The sequence below is a fragment of the Panthera onca genome, chromosome F2, assembly GCF_046562875.1.
Source record: "Panthera onca isolate mPanOnc1 chromosome F2, mPanOnc1 haplotype 2, whole genome shotgun sequence".
Taxonomy (NCBI): Eukaryota; Metazoa; Chordata; class Mammalia; order Carnivora; family Felidae; genus Panthera; species Panthera onca.
This window is the reverse complement of record NC_138356.1, coordinates 26,531,896-26,554,145: the sequence shown is the minus strand read 5'-3', so window position 1 is coordinate 26,554,145 and position 22,250 is coordinate 26,531,896. Positions and strand designations below refer to the sequence as shown.

Here is a 22,250-nt window from a genome sequence, read left to right as displayed (position 1 = left end):
GCAAAACCATCTCCTATTCCCTGTCAATGAGTTTCATGATTTAGAAGTAAAGTGCTTAAATAAACAATTGTGATACCTTAAATGCTACAGTAGAAGCACCGAACTGGTGTTAAGAGACATAGAAAAAGGAATATTTGCAGGAACAGGGTATGGGGGAGACACTGAAGGGTTTGAAGAAGGAGAGCAACAGAGTAACATGCGGAGTTGAGTACTTTAGAAAGATGACTCTAAGTGAGTAGGGAAGAGAGTAGTAAGCCTGAAGGGAGGTAGGGCTGGAAGCCACAGATCTGCTGGGAGATGACTTAAAGTGCAGAGATGATGAGGGCTTGAATTACCGCAATGGCAGCAGAGATTATTAGAAGACAGGGTGAGGTTTGGAGTGGTATTAGACCTTATGGCCAGGGGCCCAGGATATGCCACAGGCCTCCCTTGAGAAATAGCAAAAGAGAACAGTGAGAAGTTAGCAATGATGGCTGTGTAAGTAGTAGGCAGAGGAATGGCAAGAGGGAAAATTTCAAGTTTGTGTCTGCTGCCTTTCTAAGTCATTTGGACATTAACCTGGGCAAGCAGAGTCTGGACAAAGTGTTTAAAGTGTACAATCAGATAATGCCAGAAAATAACAGTGCTAGAAAGATGCAATCTAGACTGGAGTGGGGAGAAATCAGTGGCTGAGAAAGGAGATAGCACAGAGGTATATTAAAAGAAAACGTTTAATTATAATTTTTTTTATTTTAATGAAATTTAAAAAATTGCATTTCATAAAGAGATTCAAGTTACCTAAAGGAAACATTTCTTGTTACAGTGAACTACTGTTTTTTAGGTTGAAATTGTCAGGGCTCCTGGGTGGCTCAGTGGGTTCAGCATCTGACTCTTGATTTAGGCTCATGTCATTATCTTATAGTTTGTTAGATTGAGCCCTGCATGCGGCTCTGTGCTGACAGTGTGGAGCCTGCTTAGGATTATCTCTCTCCACGCCCCCCCACCCCCCCCTTTCTCTTTGCCTCTCGGTCATTCATGTGCATGTGCATGGTGCACGCATCCCCTCTCTCAAATAAATACACTTAAAAAAAAAAGAAGTTGAATTGTCACCAACAATTATAGCTAGCAATAGCTTATTATGTGGAGGTGCTGTTCTAAGTATTTCACATATAGGGCCTCATTTAATTCTCAAGCATTATTATTAATTCAGTTTATTGTTAAGTGAGATGCACAGAGGTTGAGTAACTTGTCCAGGGTCATCCAGTAACCAGTAAGGGTAGAATTTGAATCCAGACATTGTGACATGAAATCCTGCACTCATTATTATATCACTAAGCATGTTTAGTAAATGCAGACATTCAGGAATTATTTTTACTGTGTTGTGGTTCAAAGCACAAAGAGGCTCTGGACCAGACTGTGTAAGTTCACATCCTCACTTCACCACTTAACAGCTGTGAGATGAGACATTACACAAGTGACGTCCTCACTCCACAACTGTTTTCCTATCTAAAAATGGGGATAATAATAGTGCATGTCTCCTAGGGCATTTCTGAGCCCTAAATGAGTAAATGCAGAAAAAGTTTAGAGTAGTGCCTAGAACATATTACACATCCCATAAAATTTACCTGTCATTAACATTATTCAATCCTAAATGCTGAGAATACTGGTAAGTAATGCTGTACATACTGCATGGCCCCAGTTAAGACCTGCAGTAGGCAGAATAATGGCCCCCAAAATGTCCATGCCCTAATCCCTGGAACCTCTAAATACGCCACCAAACAATGGCAAAAGGGACTTGCCAGCTGTGATTAAGGTTATGGACCTTGAGATGGAGAGATTATCCAAGATTATCTAGGTAGCCCAATCTAATTAGATTCTTAAAAGACGGCAATTAGAGAGAGAGCAACGTAAGAAAAGGTAACAGAAATCAGAAGGAGGAGAGGCTTCCAAACCAGCAGTGCTGGCTTTGAAGAGGGAGAGAAATGACCACAACCCAAAGAACATGGATGGCTTACAGAAGCTGGGAACATGTCCTCAGCTGACAGCCAGCAATGAACCAGGAACCTACCACAGCAAGGAATTGAATTCGGCCAACCTGAATCAACAAAACACCAAATTCTTCCCTATACCTTATAGGAAGAAACACAGACCTGTGGATAAACTGATTTTGGCCCAGTGAGATCTGAGATGGACCTGTGACTACAGAACTGTTTGACCATACATTGGTGTGGTTTTGCGCTGCTAACTGTGGCAATTGTTACAGCAGCAGTAGTAAACATAAGATCCATGCTTAACTTTTTCTTAAAAGACTCAAAAATATTGATTTAAGAACTATGTAATATGCTAAAATGGATTTAACTTTTTAAAGTCAGCAATTTTAAACTGTTAGGGGCATAAATCAATGTCTCTTTTACATTTCTATTATTAAATTCCTTAGAACCTAAAAGTTCCTGAAAGGCTAGAAGAAAGTCATAAATAAGATGATATTATAATTCTTTTCATCTTCTCTTTATATTTAAAGAAATATTCTATTTTTTTCTTAAGTTCTCATAATTAATGGATGAATTCATTACACTTTGATTTTTTACTAATACATTTTAAGCCCATAGCCAAATCCTAATAAGAGTCTTCATTAACATGTTGGCAGGGATTTATAAATTCTAGGTTTAAACAATTAACATGCTGAATTTACAGAGGTAAAACACTTACATGCCAAATACACTATGCCTGGGTTATCTAATTTTTCACTGTCTCTGAATTGGTACTCATTAGCTCCAAGAAAGTAAGGGCCATGTCTGGGTGTTCACCTTTATATGAAAACTGCTTAGCAAAACTCCTGGCCCCCAGCAGGATTCTGGTAAATAAATGAATGAAAAACAAATATATTTTTAAAGCAAGTATAGAAAGTGGGAAATAAAGCTTCCCTGAAACCTCAGCTTACTAGCTCCCTGGCAAATTAAAGAGGTATACTATATCTAGAGGTTAAATGATACAAATTGGAGCTTATTTTAAACATTTTCAACAAAAATCTTACATGTTCTACAGTTTTATATCCTTAATCAGATTCAGTAAATATAATTCAAGTATCTTGATAGCTTGGTACATATATGTATTATTAACAGCTCATGAGATGTTCACATGACATACATAAAGTTCCATGAATTAGAACCTGCTCTGAACATGTCATCCATATTGGGGGGGGGGGGGGGGAGGGGTGTATGTTTTTCCCATTTCCACAAAAATTCAATGAAGCACAGTGTATCTGCTGGTCTACCTGAGAAGTACAACATGGTTGTCTTCCTTCACAGGTGCTAAATGAAAGCCTTGGTCTTCTTGAAAACGACTTTCTTATCCTCCAGAACAGCACCATTCAACATAAACATAACACAGGGAACATATGTAATTTTAAATTTTCACACACATTCTCATTTCAACATGTAATCAGCATAAACTGAAACAGTTTACATCCTTTCCTTTTCATCCTAGAACCTAGAAATCCCGGGTGCATTTTACACAGACCTCCATTCGACCTACCCGCATTTCAGGTGGCTGGGAGCAACTACATTGGCCAAGAAAACATTGGCTCTAGAAAAACCTCCCCTCCTATGCCTAAGTGAGCTGCATACCCTGTGAACTTGCAGCTCCTACTCGATCTCATCTGTACTGTTGGTTTATGTGTTAGAAAGGACTTTTTTTTCTTTGTTTTAACTAATTCAGGAAACCATCAACATCATCCTCCTTAGGACTGTTTTTTTTCCGAGATCTCCTTAGTGTATGGAAGACAATAAATATTGCCGGTATAAATGATGTTAAATTGTACATCTTGAATGCAAAGATGAATGTGAACACTATTAAAATCCGTTAATAAACGTTCTTTTGTCCATGTTTCATCCTGAGTAATGCCTGTTTCACAGAAAAGTTATTTAAAAAAAAATAAAAATCTTTCTTGTAACGCTCCTTTACAGGGTAAGCTCTCGAACATGTCACAATACAGTTGTCGTGGGAGTGTGTGCTCCTGGGGAAGAGAGGTGAGGCAACAACTGAAACGTACTTAAGACCTACTATGTGCAGGAAGGTTCACCTACCTGTCTTCAGCTAAAGCAAACCCTCCAGCCGAGACATTGCTATCCACACCACAGAATCAGTAGGCAGTGGAAATTCACGCAGCTACACATAACTGCCTGGTGAAGCTCAAAAAATACCTTCCCTCAGGCCCTAGTCTTAGAAAGTCAAACTCAGCTACCCAGGGGTGGGCGACCTCGCCTTTCCGCGGTTCTCAGAGCTCCTGGATGTTTCAGACGGACCCCGAGGCCAGGTGCTCGCTCCCCCTCGGAGAGCGCGAGCGCGCCCGGCCCGCCGGCAGGGCCTCTCGGGCCGCGGCTGCGCAGGACTGACGGCCAACGAGACGGGGTTCCCGGCCTTCCTAAGCCTGCAGGGGTCAACACGCTACCCACCCTCGGCACGCACGCGCCACAAATCTGCCCCAGCCCCGAAGCTGCCGCCCCCGCCCACCCCGTCTCGGGACTTTCCTCCCCAAGAGGCCATCCCGCAGCGAGCCCTCCACCCTGGGCTAGCCAGAGCCCGGCAGGCGCGGAGGCGCCCCGCTGCCACTCGGCGGCGCTTGTCCGGCGGCACGCCGCGGCGTCCGAGGACAGGGAAATCCTGCCCTCGGAGAGCGCCGACTCCTCCGCGGCCTCTTGACACAGCGGTCTCTTCACCCACGAGGCCCCGACCCGGGGCTGACGGGCTCGCGACTGTCCTGCCAATCAGATACGTTTTTCTCCGAATGGCCAGCCGACCAATCACCGCGCGCGGGTGTCTTCTTCGGCTCTTCGGCTCTTCGGCCCTTCGGCCCTTCGGTTCGCCGGCGTTCGCTGTTGCTGGGCCCTCCCCGGCCTTCCGCACCGCTCTAAAGCTTAGTTCTCCTTGTTTAATTTCCTCTTTTTTCTCAGACACTTCCGGGTCCTGCGTCGCTCCGGAAGCCCGCGAGTTCCGGAAGCCTGGGTAATCCAGGTTCTGCTAGCAGAAGTCAGGCTTCCCAGAGAATGTTTCAGAAAAAGTTACGTGGAACGGGGGCGTTTCTCAGACTCGTAAGGTCAGTGTCTGCCGGAGAGAACCGGAGTGCAAACCGGAGGTCTTGGTTACAGCTGGGAGGGCGTGGAGTTTCACGACCTTGTCGCTGTCGCCCTTAGCTTCAGTTTCCCCGTTTATTGGCTTCCTGTCTTCCTGGAAAAAGCAAATCAAAGTGTGATTTTTGGGAAAGGCAATGAAGCAATCCCGAGCTCCTAAAAATGATCTTAGAATCGCACCATTAAAAAGAAAAAAAATAAAATAAAAACACTGCTAGACTTGAGTTCCTGTGCCTTCCTCGAGGTGACTAAGACACTTCGAAATCACCGCGCATTTGGCGTTGGTGAGGTTTAATTCCTTATGAATGGCTTAAGAATTATGCAGTGTTCAAACTACTTAATATCGGATGGCTCATGTAAAGTGTTATATTTGGTACAAAAATAAGTTGAGTATGCTTAAGTTTCTAACATTTTTGAAAGCCTGTGAACTTAGAACTAGTTTTAATTTTCTTGAGGAAGAGCTGGCTCAAATGGTCTTGCGTAATTGCTTGCAATGAGTTTCTTATATTTAACATTGATTTCTGATAACTGTGAGAATAATTGACATTTTTCTTCTGGTATTTTAAAATAAAAGTCATTGTTTCTTTACTTATTTCTTTAGGTCCCATTTTCTAAAACATCACATTTAGTGAAAGGGCTTTTCACGAGACCAAGTTGTGTTGTTGACTGTTCACATCTAACACGTTCTGGTAGTCTTGATGCCCCTTGAGAATTTTTTACCTTAACAATTACAAGCAGTTACAGGGAGATTGAGACTTTATCCACACTACAATTTGCAGTCTAAACATCTTCCCCTAATACATTAACTTTAGTTAAACCTGAAAAAAATGAACTTGGGATGGCTGACTTCTTTTTCACTTTATCTTCTCTCTGATCTGCCCATATTTTCAATTACTTGTATCCAGAAACATTAGAGTTTAATGATCTTGAGTCAGAAGGAGATTGCAAAGAAAAGAGGTAATGGAATTATTTACAAAGTCAAAAAAAGGGCTTTTATATATACGGAGTATATATTACATATATATATAATATAGATACATATTATAGATACGTAATATATAATATGTATCTGTATCTATATCTATATCTGTATTCCCCTCCCTTAAAAAAAAGGAAGAAAATGGAAGTAACAGGACATAGTAAAGAGAATGCTAGACTAAGTCAAAAGAATTGAATGCTAGTCCTGACTCTGGTTTTGTTCGACCCACCCTACCTTATGGTCTTATTCTCTTCATTTTTAGAAATTAGGAGTGTCAGTCAATCTGTGGTTTTAAATCTGTTCTGTAGAATTCCTGTAGAAATTTCCTGGAACCACGCAGGGGAGAAACAAAGCAAGCCGACTCTCAGCCATATTTTACAAGAGCAGCTATTTTATGTGTTGCTTGAAAAAGTGTTTTCTGTTAAGAAAATTAAATTCATGTCTTTGAGGAGATGATCTGCGTTTCCTTCTAGCATTAAGATTCTGTTTCTTAGGGTAGTTATTCATTTGTATCCAATGTGCATTCATTCGATTTGTACAGTTTTTTAAATAGTAAAAGATAAATTCATGGTTAATTCATTACTGAAAGCCTCGAACCTCTCTGTTGTCTCATTGTTTAGTAAGTACAAATTTCAAATTTAATTCTTCATGATCAGAATCATAATTCTTTATTTTTCTCTCTTCCTCCTACCCTTGTATTGTAATACCAATTTTTTATGAATAAGTTTATGTTTTGAGTCCTAACCCCGTGTTTTCCTCAGAGTGTCACGTAATTTTAAAGTGTCTTTCTCTCTTGCACTCCACTGTGCTCAGGTTCCTGTTGCACAAGGAAATGTATGGCATATGCACAATCTTTATTTCTGGACAAAAGTTCTGCTCTGAATCACTTGCTCCTTTTTTTCCTCCCTTGATTATCTTGGGCAACTTAGAAGCAAATTGGATGTCCCCTTTATCTCTTTCCTGTGAAATGACAGCAGTTTCTAAACATTCCATGTTCCTCTTCAGTTCCTTTGGAATGTGGAAGAAACCTCTGGAGAAAAGCTCTGTCCTGCTCCATTTGCCCCATGTAATCCTGGCACTGCAAATACCAGCACTGTCATTTCTCTACATGGAGGTGGAGGCAGGGAAAAGATGTCTAGCACACACTCTTCTTCCCATTGTGCACTGTTTATCAACTTTTCAACCTTTACCGTCTATAAAATCAAAATGCCCTTTTCTGTGTTGCTTTCTATTCTTTTAATATATTTTCCTTTTTTGTTTTTTTTCAGAGCTCTTCCTTCTTAACTGCCTGTCAATAAGGTGAGATAAAATTCCATCCAATCTGTGTTTTCCTCTTATGGTTAAAACAAAAATACCCAAGAGCTGTAGAGTAGTTCTGTTTTGATTATGCATAACCGTTCCCTTCTAGTAATAGATGAATTGGCATTGCCTCTACTTTGCATATAGTGTGTGTTCATAACAGTTAAATGAATGTTCACGCCTCATTTTTTTCACCCACATATTCCCTTTGTTCAGATTTGACTTTCAGTCTCTTTGAATGGTTCTCTGACCACATGTACAGGGTCAGGGAGAGAGAATGTAGACAAGATGCATCCCAGGCAACACAGGCAACTTTACCACGTTCCTTTACTTTCTTTCCCCATTTTACAGTCCTGAGAGCTTGACTAGCAGTCTGGTCTTGTGAATGATCATGAGGGGAAAAAAATTAGCTTTGAGCTCTGCGGGATTGAATCCATACTACTTACTAACTCCCACTAACTCCCTTTGTGTGTTCCACAGTTTCTCTAGTGTTTACCAGAAATTTCCTGATTGTCAGTCTGACCTTAAGCAGGTGCTTAATCTTCTCAAGCCTAACTTTTGTCTTCTTAAGATGGACGTGATAGTACTTACTGTGTGATAAGGATTATATGAGATAATGTAAAGAAAACATAATGCCTTGCACATAATAATGTATCACGTGATACTTCTTCCTTTTCCATCGCTAACAATACCTCTTCTGCTTTGTGGATATTTCCATATTGTCTTGAATGCCATAAAATATGCAATTAAACATGTATGCCAGTAATATGAAAGTCATTTAAAATTCTCTTCTTAGGTTCTAAAGCCTTTTTCTAATTTTATAGCATACTAAAGACCTAGTTGCTTCATGTGTTTCATGTGGCTCTTTGTTTATCCTTGGATTGTAATTTCTGCTGTAGTTCATGCCTACACTCTTAATAGTGCTTAGCCTTTAAAATAGCCCTATTTGTATGTCGTGTTGTGCTCCTGAAGTGTTTATGTTCATCTTTTAGGCCCGTCACCACCTTGTCAGTCGAAGACTAGTTCAGAGCATGGTTCTGCCACTTCTAGGTGTGTGATTTTACACAAGTCAGCAAATCTCTTTCTCTCTGTGCTTCAGTTTCCTTTTTTTAAAACATAAATGATAAAAGAACCTCTTTGATTAATATTGCAAGGATGAAGTTATTTAATATTTATTTTTTCAAAGGATACTTAGCCATGATAGTTCCTTATTAGCACTTGATAACTGGTAAATGGTATATATTTACTACAGTCGTAAACTCATAAATTGGTAGGGAGTATCTTCCATAATGCTTTGCTGGTTTTTTTCTCTATGATAGTGTCTTTGTCTCACATGTTCTGTTTTGATTTCTCTACTTTCTCTAGCCTTTTTCAAACTCATGTCCAACATTACCATTTCCGCAGTTGGAAACGGCTGTCCTTTTTTTTTTTTTTCTTCCTCTTCCAAACTTTCCTAAAACAGTCCCTATGAGGATTCTAAATAGGTAAACTTTTCATAGTTAATTTTTTAAATTGATTTTTATATCTTTTAACTGCTAGAGAGTATAGTGTGGTAAAATGACTTGTCCAGAGGCACACAGCCTGTTGATGAACCTGGGCTAAAATACAGAACTAATCAGAACCAGTTGAACTCTCTTTCCCCATATTCAGTCAAACATCTGCTCTTTATTTTCACAACATGCTTTCTCTCTTAAAGACTCAGAAGTATCAACTTTCTGAAAGAAAAGATTATGAGTGCCATGCTTTTCTCTTAAAAATGTATTTGTAAAGCTAGGCCAACGTATTGGAAATTCTGTTTTAAGGTTTGAAAAAACCAGAGGGAAACTTTTCTGTTTGTTTTAGGTACTTGAATAAGTACATCATAAATATAATAGGGAGAATGCTCAATTGTGTAAGACTCACTGTAGTCTTGAAGATTGTATTATTTGAGTTGAGTTTCCTTTTCTTTCTGAATTAAAAAAAAATATATATATATGTGTGTAATGTATAATATGTATATATATGTATATATAGCATATATGTATACATATATAGTGTGTGTGTATATATACATATATGTGTGTATATATATATTCTCATCTGCTAGGGCAAGTTGTTCATCTTTTTGAGCAATTTATGCTATTTTGGAGTTTATCCTTCAGATACATTTTAGAAACATTTTGTTGAGTACTCACTACCACTCCCCAAAAGAAAAATCCTGTTTGGATTTTGATGAGGGTTACATTTAAAAGTAATTTAGAAGAATTTAGTGTCCACAACAGAATTTTAAAATTTCACACGTCTTGTCCATACCCGAAAGAGTACAATTGGAATTTGTAGCATTGGATATCTATAAACTATTGAAACTTAGTTTATATTTGATGAAAGAGAGGAACAACAGAATAGTGACAAGTCATTTAGCAAGCCTGTGGCAGAAGTGGGATTTGAACTTCTTGTTGTTGACTTCTAGGCCTATTCACAGTGCCAGAGGTCGCAGTGTCCTAATGGATCTCAGTCATAGCTTTTTCTCTTTTGCTTGTGTTTGAAATGTGCTCTGGGAATCGGTGTCCTGTTAAATCCCTCTTTGATGCATGTCCCACTTATTAGTATTGATTTCAATACAATGGACAGTAAATCTATCTGACTACACAAAGGAAATAAAATAGTAAGGTGTGGGTTCAAAGCTTAAGATCTCCAGTTATAGGACTTTATTCACATAACCTCATAATATGAAACCATTCATTTAAAATTTTTTCAAACCTAAAAGGAAAAATGAATGTATTGTCTCATCCATTTTGATTACTAGAACCTTTGGGACAGAGTGGCAGTGACATTGTCATACTAAAAATTAGTTGATTGTTGTGGATCTGGGAAAGGATGGCCTGGCAGTGGTTGCACAGATGGTTTGATACCTTAGAGATTACTTGGGAATCACATGTTTCTGCTGACAGAGTTTACAGGACTGTAAATTTAAATGTAGAATTTTTGTAGGCAGCATGCATTGACAAATATGCCTAATGGTAATACATCTAGTACTGAGAGTCTCGGAACAGGTCAATAATAATGTGTATATTGATAGCAGCAATGTAGGAGATGTTACTTGGTATTATAGCTAAAAATCCATGTTATCCCCTTAATCATAATTACATTAATATTGACAAGCCCTTGACAATACCCACATTATTATTGATAGATTTCTGTCAATAACATGTTTTAAATAAAATATATTCATTCATAATTTGTACTATACTCAATGAAAGCTCTGAAATACATCCTGGAAAATTCTTCCTTCTTTAGTGAGATGCAATCATTTGATTTGGGTTTGGAATGTGATATAGATGCAAAGTTTTATTTGGGGGAATGGAAAGCATAAAAGGAAAAGAGTAGTTATTTAAGGGATAAGCTCTTAGTAAATGAATTTCGGGTTTTTTTCTTTTTTCTGTGAAAGAAAAGCAGTGTGACTTGTCTAGTGATAAAATGTTAGCAGGAGACCTTTTTAATAGTTTTTAGTGTTAGATCATTTTGTCTTTTTTTTTTTTAGATCATTTTGTCTTAAACATATGTATGTGACAGGTTAATCACACTAACCTGTAGATGCTATACTTTGCCTTGAGCGTCTTTTTCACATACTCTTAACATAGTAGTGTCCTTCACTAGACACATATTGTTTAGTGCCAATTATACTTCTAATTATTTTTAAAAGTCTCTTTGCATGACCATAAATATATCCCCCTGGTTGGCCCTTTAGATCTTAAATTAGTATGGTTTGGGAGGTGGGGATTGGGAAGGGAGTTATAGAATTGTGTATTAGAAGAATGAAATTTCATGTAGAATAGGAAAAGATATTGCCTGTTTTTAGCATTTTGGAAAAATCAATTTGAATTAAATCTGATGGTGTTTGTTTCAATGCTGAACAATCCCAGCTTTAAAAAAAAAAAAAAAAAAAGATTGTTTTGTACTTTTTTTTAAACTATTCAAGTTGGAGCCTACTTTTGAGAACGTAGATACTAAACTACAAAACCCAATAATATGGGGATTGTTAAACCTTACTTAAATTAAATTCCTGAAATAGACTGGCTATTAGTTAGGAGTGGATGGCAATCACTATACCAGAGTCAGGAAGGTATTGGTTTACCAAAAGAGGATTGGGGTTTTTTGATTCAAAAATGCAGGGGTGCTATAATCTTCTTTTGATTTTCATTAGTTCTTAACTTTCATTACTTTAGTTCATTACTTTAAGTTGTTCAGAAAGTTATTAACACCTCAGTTAAGTGCCTTGCATTGTTGTAGGAGTCCTAGAACTGGTCTTCATGAACTGCAGCCTTCATTTTCTTCAGTCTTATTGAATTCTGCTATCAGAGTAATCTTTTAAAAATATATCTTGTTATGTCTCTTCTCTTCAATGATTATTCATGTTTATGAAATCATTGCAGTTTCCTTAAAGTGGGCTTTTTGCAGTGGGTTAACTCTTCAGCCAGTCTGTCCTGTCAACTTGTTGTGCTTAGTCACAGCACATGATTTGATTCTTTGCTTGTAGGTAACAAGCACAGCACAGTGATGGGAATTAAATAACCACGGATGCAGCTCACGTTGGAACCCATCCCAATATCTCCCAGATAAACTATGGCCATGTTTCATGGCTTGCACATTTCTGGGGTTTGCACACAACCTGTTCTTGTGTCTTAAATGACCTTTTTTTCTTTTCTGCCTGGAGAGTTTTGTGATCCTTCACATTTCAAGATTCATTCTTTGCTTCAGAGATCAATGGCTAGTCCTGATCATAGTAGCATCCTATTTCTTTAAAAATGATTGACTAAAAGGAAGTTAACTGAGAGTTAAATTTTTGGATTGAATTCCTGGTACCTAGGAAATTGCCTGGCATTTGGTAAGTGCTCAAAAAATGTTGGTTAAATTGAGCCACTTGTCAGAGAATTAGGATTCACTAAAACACTCTCCTTACATTATATTGAGAATAACTTTATGTGACTTTTACAGGTATTTATGACATTTTGCAATGCTTCACACCTGTTATGAACAATAATTGTTGTACAGCAGTGGAGGGAAGAGGATTCATTCTATAGTCAGATTAATTGAATTTCTAGTTATTTCTGTTTTATCAGTTTCTTCTACTCCAGGGCCTTCCCCTTCTCTAAAGCCAACATTCTAGAATAACTGTATCTGCGCAAAAAGGGAAACAAAAGGAAGAGGAATGGAATGTCACATGTTGGTGATGAACTAAGGTTGGATGCCCATCTGGACTGCCTGTACCATGTCCTATTCAGCAAAGCACCCTAGGGTCAGATAATCAGTGTGCATTCTTGAAGTTTTCTTACTTCCAAATGACAGGCATTACCATATTGATGAGGGTTAAATAACCAAGGGAGAGGGTCCTGCTGGGACCCATCCCCATTCTCAGAATTCCTCCTCCATCATCTCCTTTTAGATAAGATACAAGAGTGTGATGAGTTCCACTGAACCATGTCCCTGCCCCTTCTCGCCTAGCCCCCATACACGTACACATCATAGTGATGTCAGGTTCACTATTTAACTGCCACAATTATATTTTAATTTTGTAGTCAGTATTTCCTGGAAAAAAAAAAAAATCCCTTTACCACAGGTTGATTGAGGCATTAGTATGAGTAATAATGAAGATTTCAGTCTTTTGAAATAAATTTGCCAAAAACAACTCAGAGTCTTTTTCTTCTTATGCCCATCCCTAGCCAAAGAAGCAATAATATAGTAATAATAATACTTTCCAGTTTCCAAACCACTTTCATAACATTATCTGGTTTAATCTCAACAACTTTGTGTGGTAGCTGTTATTTCCAACTTTGTGAAGAATCCGAGGGTAATGACTTTTTTTTTTTAAGATCACATAGCAAGTAAGTGACAAAGCTGGAACTTGAGCTCAGGTCTGATTGGTTTTAAATCTGCTTTTTTCTACTCTGTCACAGTTGCCTAAATAGGAATGTAGAGCATAGGGAGGGGTATTCCACTTGAACTTACTATGGTGTGTAACGGACAGTGTCTGTTCTATGTTTACAACTAAAAGAAGTCACAAAAATGACTAAAATGTTGGAAAGTAAAACCTAAAACAAAAAAATAGAGAAATTATTCATCTGGAAAAGCAAAGGCTGAAGAACAGTTTAATGATAGTCTTTTGGTCCATTACGTAGGGAGGAGATCGAGCCCAGCTGTTCTTAATCTACAATGAGGCCAGGCCTGGGGAGAAAAAGAGGAAAGGGGAAAAAAAAAGTTAAACTGTAACAGAAGGGATAAGAAAGAATTTTTCGATAATAAGGATTGTTAAATATTGGATTGGTTAGAGAGTGTGTTAAGTCTCCTTTTCTGGCAGCCATTAAAAATTCCTGTCTTTGCTAAATGTTAAGTATGATTCCTCCAGAAATGAGGTATTTGAAATAGATGATTCTTCTGAGAAACCACTCCCTCTGACCAGTTTTTCACTAAATATAAGTAAGGAACCTGAACAGAGAAGGCTCCCTTCACCATCCAGTTCATCTAGATGCTTTCCTACAGTATTCAGTCAGTACACTCATTAACTACCAAGCTGCTCATTCCATTGCACATAGATTCAACAAATATTTATTGAGCAGCTACAATGAGCCCATCTTTGTGGTAAACTCTATAATTAATAACGTACTCATCAACCACAATGCAGAACTGATGATGACTCTAGTATTTAAAGCTACATAAATGGGCACAACCGGTCCTCCAACGTAAGCCATAGATTTCATCTGATACTCAACTGAAAAAAAATAATCGATCCAGTCCAGTTTTGGGGGTGTGAGAGACGTAAGAGGAGGGAACTGGTAGTGTGGACTTATATCCATGTACAGTAAGGTCAGAGCTTTTCAAGGGTTATTTGACAATAAGAGAGCTTCCCTTATCTTGCTGACCACAGAAGGTGAAATCTGGGGAAGATGCAGAGTTTAGCCACTATTATAGTAGTCACATTTGCCATATGCCCACATACCATGGATGATTGTAGAATTTTGCATGAGGAAAACTTAGCTAGAAATCAGTCGCTTTGTAGGTGGTGGGTGCTTTGAGCAAAAAGTATAAGATAAGGCACTTTTCCTTAACTGGTTCAGGGAAAGAAGATGCACTGACATGACTGAAATTACAGGACAGGTGGTTGAGGGCTCAAGTGAGTGGCACAGACCATCGCTGCCAGAGTTGAAGGTGGTGATAATAGGAGTTGGAGATAGTTTTGAAAGTTTCACAAAAAAATGTTGAAATAGAGTTGGAATGTGAAGGGCAGAGAGTTGAGGGCAGCGGGGATAGTTGGGAGAAAAGGTAAGTGTTTAGGGGCCTGAGAAAAGGCACAGAGTCAGGACTGAAGGATGGCATGGAATTAAAGAGCTGGAGACACAATTGACTAGGTTAGGTCTGAGAAGTTTGTACTTTATTCCAGAGGTAATGATGAGGTGAGAAACCGGTGATTTGGTAAGTGTAGGCAAATAGACTTTTGGTTTTGCTTACGAGTTTTTTTTTTTTAAAGTTCTAGTTTCTTTCCTCAATTACATAACTGATGTAAGTTAGAAAATTTGTAAACTGCAGAAAAAAGTGAAAAAAATCTTACTGATGATTTTTTGCATGAATTTTGGAATTCTTTTTCTACTGAGATAACTTCGAAGTGTTATATATATTCTCTTTGAGGACCTGTGATATCATATACCTCTGTTCCTAACCTAGTTGTCTGTTTACTTGCTTGCCACCCTTGCTAGACCTTGGTTAGGGTCCTGAAGTGAGAATAAGGATTTAAAAAAAAAAAAAATTCTTTTTTTAAGTTTATTTTTTTATTTTGAGAGAAAGAGAGAGGGAGAGAGAGAATGAATGAATCCCAAGCAGGCTCCTCACTGTCAGCACAGAGCCCAACGCAGGGGTTGAACCCACAAACCGTGAGATCATGACCTCAGCCGAAATCAAGAGTTGGACACTTAACCAACTGAGCCACCCAGGCACCCTAGGATGGTTTTTTATCTCTGCATCCCAAGCACCTAGCAGGTCTAGGATATATCGATGGTCATAAGAGTGTGTGATCTCTATTCTCACAAGGTCTACTTTAACCAAAGAAAGGGAAAGCCAAAGACCGTGCAGGATTTCTAATATCCACTGTGGATGTAGAAATGAGAACTAAACAGAAATGAGTGAAAGGGCAGGCAGGCAGCACGGCGCCATATGGATGATAGATGTGCCAGAAAAATCACGAAGTTTGCTTTGGAACGGACCAGCCCACTCATTCTCAACATCACCAGGAAACTGGTTAGAAATGCAAATTCTTGGCTCTCGTTCCAGGCCTACTGAATCGGAAACTCTGGAACTGAGACACTGTAGTCTAAGAAGTACAAGCAATCATGATAAACACTCAAGTGTGGAAACCACTAGCAGAGAAGAACAGTGAGACTACAGGACTGATGTGAAGACCACAGTATAGGAAGATTGGAAGCCCACAGTGTGTGTGATGTCAGTGAACATAACCATTGAACAGCCATGGTAGCTGGAACGGGAAAACTAGGACAGTAAGATTATGTTGTTACAAAGAAAGCTGAGTATGTTGTAAATGGACAGGATCTACTGATCTTGTTTAGTTCACTGCCTTCCTGATCTTAGCATTTAGGTAGAGCAGGTAGATTTAAAATAGATTAGTCCTAGGAGAGGGACCCCACATTCAAAATCTACACTCAGATTGTCTCTCCTATATCTCCACACACCTGCCTACAAACTCTAGCTGTCTCATCGGAGCCTCAGATCTCTAAAACTACTGTGGTCATTACCTTTCCCTTCAAACCTGTATCACTGCTTGTGTTTCCTATTTCAGCAAATTGGGTTATCATCCACTCAGTTCAGTTATTCTTGGCTTATTTCTCCCTAAATCGTGTCAGTTCTGCCTCTTCGTAGCTTTAAAGATACCTATTTTTCTCCAGCCCTGCTGATATCTTTATAATTTAGACCATCATTATTTTCTCATTGATCACTTTAATAATCATTTAACAGTCATCTTAACTGGTCTCTAAGCCTCAAGTCTTTTCACCCTCAAATCTATTGTGAATATGGCCAGAACAGGCTGTCACAAATGCACATTTGATTAGTTCTTTTCTAAAAACTCTCCAGTGACTCCCCATGAACATAAAATAATGTTGATAAAATACAGCTTCCCCAACTTGGCTATTAGGGGCTTTACCACTGGTCTCCTGTTTCCTTTCCAGCCTGTTGTCCTTGCACCTTCAGGCCTTGCAGCTGCTCACCCTTTCCTTGGAATGCCATTCTCACCGTTCTCTACCAATCTGACACTGCTAGTCCTTCAGGTAGCCACTTAGATAGTACCTCTCCACGAAGCCTTCTCCGACCTCCTGAGGTCTAGTGTTAAGAATAATGCCTTGAATTTCCCCTTGCGTATCCCTCGTTGCACCTATTATTGCCTGTTTATTATTTTATATAGTGCATTCTTCCCCGCCCCCCACCACACTACATTGTAGCCTCCGCAAGGGTTGAGACTGTGTCAGTTCTACCATTACATCACAAGCTCTGACACATTAACTGGCAAATAGCAGATGTACAACAACCATGTTGAAATAAGTAATAATCAACAATCTGGATATGGTTGTTTGAAATCATTTTGAAGGCTAATGGGTAGGAATTTGTCTTTTCTATCCTTCACCTACCCCTGACTTTATCCTATTCATCTAGCATGTGTAGCTTACATCCTGTGTACCGGGCACTGTGCAAGTTGTGAAGATTCAGCTGTGACAAGATTCAATCTTTGCAACAGGCTTTATCCTCTAGTGGAGGAAATAGTTTTAAAGTAGTGTGTGTATAGTACATAAAGGCCAAGAAGGTGAAAGAACAGAGTGCTAAGGGAACAACTAGAAGAGGCACCAACCCAAATTTGGGGAGTCAGGAGGAAGTTATGCCTACGCTATTAATTAAAAATTTAGTACTTAAAAACTGAAAACTGAGTTTTTCAATTAAAGAACAGGAACATACTGTTCCAGATGGAGGGAACAGACCATAAATGTTTACTAGGGAACTAGAGAAGGGGGCACCTTATGACTGCGGGTCATAAGATTGTGTGTTCAGAAGACTTTAGTGTGGGGAATGCACTGAAAAAGCTAAAAGGTAGGATAGACCAATTAGATGTAATCCAGCAGAGAGATAAGGGCAGCCAGAATTTAGGAAGAGGCTTGCAGGGGAAAGAGTAGTGAATGGATTAAAAAAATATTTGGGGCAAAGAGCAGACCTTGAAGATTGATGCGATTTATAGAGAGAAGAAAGGGAACTCTGTCCTAACCTCCTTCTTTTCCTGTAGTTCCTGGCTAGTATGAGGCAAGGATTTTACAGAATTTGCAGCAAAATCCCCACTGCCATAGCTCTGGGCTGTGGAATTTTGAGGGAGCTGCAGGAAGGGGGCAAAGGTGAGATCACCCCAGAAGGCAGATGACATTTATGGGATAGAAGTATTCCTGTCAAATGTCTGGTTTGGGAGGAAAGCAGCACTAAACAACCTGTTATTTAATAGGCACTTTTGTTTTCTGTACCTGAACTTGTAAAGCATGCAGTCTGCCACTGAGTCATCTAGGATCTGTGAGTAATTTAAAAACATCCCTCTTAAAAACCTCTTTAATTGTCAAAACAAACAAACCTCTTTAATTGTCAAAGATATTCCCTCTTTCAAGAGGTTCAAACTCTATTATAGGATGTACTTTCAGTTCTTTAACTCCTAGCGAATTACATGTAATATCTTTTTAGTAAAAATCATAAATAGAATTTGAAAGGACTTCAGAGGTCAGTTTATCTCAGCCCTCAGTTTTGTAAGTGAAAAAAATAAAGCAGAGATTAGGTGAAACAACTTGTCCAAGATCACCACTGCCACACCATTGGTGACAGTGAATTTCAGTGGGACACCTGCCTCCCTCTGTAACTTAGTGTTCTGTTAGTACGCCAGGCTTTTTGAAGGCCCAGCGATCATTCATGATCAAGCTCCATGTGTTCAGGGCCCATTTTAGAAACTGAGTTTAAATAGATTGCTTGTCATAGTTTGGATTTACCAGTTCTTTAACAGTAAGTAAAATATCTAAACTGGTCTGTACATTCCTTGACAACAGCAGCCACTGGGTGGCTTGTACATAATAGGCATTTAATAAGCCAGTCATACCTAATTAACTACTAGTCAGTTTTTTCTATTTCTGTCCCCCTAATCCTGCTAAGGGGATTTTTGTCCCCTTAGCACCTATATGATTCTTTAGTGTATTTGTGAAATGGTCCTAGTATATATTTTTACATCATAGTTTTCTTAGAAAACTGTATGGGGGCTCCTGAGTGGCTCAGTTGGTTGACTGTCCGACTGGCTCAGGCCATGGTCTCATGGTTCGCGATTTAGAGCCCTATGTTAGGCTCACTGCTATCGTCAGAGTCTGCTTCAGATCCTCTTCCACCCACTCTCTACCCCTCCCCTGCTCATGCTCTCTCTCCTTCTCTCCCTTTCAAAAATAAATGTTAAAAAGAAAAAGCTGTATGATGTGTACCTCCTTAATATCTTAACAGCATTTCTGTATTCATGTTGCTTTGTGCTAGTATGTATCTTCTACAGTAGTGTGATAGCATAATAAACCCTGATTGTGCATTTTAATTTTTTCTCCTAACTTCCTTTATGGACATAAAACATATTTCAGAAAGATTAAATGACTTGTTAAAAAATACACCTTTGGAGTTAGTAGAAGTGCTGGCAATTAAACTGGGGTCTTGACTTACATTCCTTGGAATGTTCCATAGAGTTCACTGTATTTATTAAGTTCATGTATTTGTCCATTACTCATGTTATTATTTAGCGTCATCACTGTTAGCATCAGGATTTTATGATCTCTGCTAAAATATCTGACCAAGGAGAATACTTGGAGGTAATTTGTGGAGAAAAAGGTGCAACTTGCTACCCCAGTTATTCCTTTAATGAAGGGTCAAAAAAGGAGGGAAAAAAAAAAGAAAGGAAATGAAAAGAAAGACAAGCAAGGAAAAGAACAAAAGGAGAAAGTAAAAGAAAGAGAAGGAAGAAGGTTGCAGTAAGAGGTGATCGCTCACTGCTCTCTGACACCTGCCAGCCCCGTCTGTGTGTCTTGGGTCATTGGTGTACCACAGTCGTAGACATGTAAGTTGAGGAGATGGTATGAGCTCGCAAACATCTGATGTTCCCTAATTGTACTTTACCCTAGAGACCTTCAGAGAAGACATGGCTTCCAGAGAAGAGAAGACAAAGAGGACAAACAGAGTGCTAAGAATAAGTCAGTTGGATGCACTTGAACTAAACAAGGCCCTGGAGCAGCTGGTCTGGTCCCAGTTTACTCAGTGCTTTCATGGATTTAAGCCAGGGCTGTTGGCCCACTTTGAACCAGAGGCGAAAGCATTCCTGTGGCTCTTCTTGTGGCGCTTCACCATCTACTCGAAAAATGCCACCGTGGGACAGTCCGTTTTGAATATACAGTACAAAAACGACTTTTCCCCGAAGCAGAGGTACCAGCCACCGAGCAAGAATCAGAAGCTGTGGTATGCTGTGTGTACAATCGGTGGCACGTGGCTGGAGGAGCGCTGCTACGACCTCTTTCGAAACCGTCATCTGGCGTCATTTGGGAAAGCCAGGCAGTGTGTGAACGTCATGGTTGGACTTTTGAAATTAGGTGGGCTGATTAACTTCCTGATTTTCCTTCAGAGGGGCAAGTTTGCAACCTTGACAGAACGTCTCCTAGGCATCCGTTCTGTATTTTGCAAGCCCCAGAGCGTGCGTGAAGTTGGCTTTGAGTATATGAATAGGGAACTTCTCTGGCATGGTTTTGCTGAGTTTCTGATTTTTCTCTTACCACTTATTAATATCCAGAAGTTGAAAGCTAAGTTATCCTCGTGGCGTATTCCTCTGATTGGTGCTCCTAACGGTGACAGTGCCTTAGCCACCAGCGGCAAACAGTGTTCTCTGTGTGGAGAGTGGCCCACCATGCCTCACACCATAGGATGTGAGCATATCTTCTGTTACTACTGTGTTAAGAGTAGTTTCTTATTTGACATGTACTTTACGTGCCCTAAGTGTGGCACAGAGGTACACAGTCTGCAGCCACTGAAGTCGGGAATCGAGATGTCAGAAGTGAATGCTCTTTAGAAACTAAGACTGTGTCCTCTGAGGAAAACTGTATTGTCTTTAAGTCCTTAATATTAGTCATGCTAAGCATACCGTTTAGGTGTTTTTTTCTGAGGGGAGGTGCTTCTCTGCCACTGTCTTCTGTTCCTTTCCAGGCATGACTAAATTCTAATCACTAGAAACCACATGATTCTAAATACATTATGTAAACAATAATGTACTACTTTCTCTAAATCATTGCATTCAATTTTTAGTGTTGAGAGGAGTGGACAGTTTTTGTCAGTATACTAAAAATGCTCTTTCATTTTGCTACTTCCTGGAAAGAGGTTAGATTCTAAAACAATTTTGGAGACTCTGGGGTGAGTGTGTATTTATTTTCAGAGATGGCGTTGTAACATCATAATCTGACATTGATAAAGCCCTGTTGTTTTAAACCTTAGGATCTGATGCCCCAGTTGTAATTTTAAGCTTTTCTTTAAAACCCGATTGTAGGGGGTTCGCTTGGCTTCATTCGCAGGCAAAATGAAGGCCACCAGAAGCTCTAGGCTGATGTTCTGCCAACTTTCTGAACCGCCTGAAGTGAGGGCTTCCTGCCTAATAGTTCTCGCGAAGTCTAGGACTCACTGTCATTGGTCTGCCTGGGACTATGTCCACATTTGTGAACCAGGATAGAAAACTACCACTCTTGATTACTCAGACGTGGGTGACATCCTCACGCGTGTCACATGGACCCGTAGTAGGAGAGTAGGCAGTTCACCACAGGAAACTGAAGTGGCTTTGAAAGAATAGTGGACATGGGGTAGGTAAAAACAACAGATCCCTATTAGAGTTTACATTTGCCTTTTTTACCAAAAGTCTGCATGCAGTTTTTAATTTTACCGGTGATCTAAGTTGATGAGGACATAACTGAATGATTAACTTACTGGATTGCAGATTTGAAAGGATTAAATAAATAAAGTCAACACATTTTGTTATAATAACAATTTGGTTACAGTGTTATTTTGGTAAAGTGTGTTCTGAGTAGATGCCCGTACTATCATAATTTTAACATGAAAATAGTATTTTACATATATGCTAACTAATAGAGTTGTCAATATTATGGGGTTTTGTGTCCAGACACTAATGGCAGTACAATGTATTTTTTTAATTTTTTATTGTTATTTAACATCTCCCACCTCACTAAGTGATTACCCACATGGAGTCAGGGAGTATGACTGTTTTGCTCATCACTGGATCACATACCTCTCCAATAGAGACATTCTGTTAGCTGAACAACAAAACCTAATAATCACAGATCGTGTTTTGTAGAAGCAGATGTTGCAGGGGTTTTGAAGTTCTTTGGCCTGGATTGGGCCAAAGTAGTCTGACCTTCTTACCTACACCTCTGGGTCACTGGCCATGGGCTTCTCTGGGAAGGGTGTGGCCTAGAGCATGGCGCCTCTCTGCAGCTGAGGCAGACCCCAAAGGAGCTGACCCCATCCTCCATCTGGGCAACAGATCCATCCTGGGAAGAGCTGGGTGTCCAGCCTAGTGTTTACCACACCTAATACTGTCTCTCCATTGTTTTCCTTCATAGTTTTCCATTTTTGTTTTTCTTGCTTGCAAGCATGCAGACATCACACAAATGGCAGGTAGCCGTTCAACTTAAAACCATTGGGTTTAGGACTGACTTGTGCACTCAAGTGCTTCAGGGAACTCCAGCTCACTGCAGAGACCTAGGCCTGCTGGCTAAGTTGCTCTGACC

At 39.5% G+C, this 22,250-nt stretch overlaps 1 protein-coding gene and 1 long non-coding RNA gene across 3 annotated transcripts in view; one reads left to right on the top strand and one right to left on the bottom strand.

The window, feature by feature from the left end:
• LOC132664208 (uncharacterized) overlaps positions 1–4,356 on the bottom strand; it is a 405,502-nt gene extending 401,146 nt beyond the window's left edge. The window contains exon 1 of the long non-coding RNA XR_013553532.1: positions 4,065–4,356. This is a non-coding gene — a long non-coding RNA (uncharacterized LOC132664208). The remainder of the gene's footprint in view (positions 1–4,064) is intronic.
• A 603-nt stretch (positions 4,357–4,959) lies between these two features.
• PEX2 (peroxisomal biogenesis factor 2) lies at positions 4,960–21,489 on the top strand. Of its 2 annotated transcripts, XM_060610761.3 has the most exons (3): positions 4,962–5,074; positions 7,356–7,386; positions 19,593–21,489. In XM_060610761.3, the coding sequence occupies exon 3, from the start codon at positions 19,610–19,612 to the stop codon at positions 20,525–20,527; it is 918 nt and encodes a 305-aa protein (XP_060466744.2). In that variant the 5' UTR covers positions 4,962–5,074; positions 7,356–7,386; positions 19,593–19,609; the 3' UTR covers positions 20,528–21,489. The 2 variants fall into 2 exon arrangements, with proteins under 2 accessions (XP_060466745.2, XP_060466744.2); XM_060610762.3 differs by lacking the exon at positions 7,356–7,386 and having other exon boundaries at positions 4,960–5,074.
• Positions 21,490–22,250: the final 761 nt, after the last annotated feature.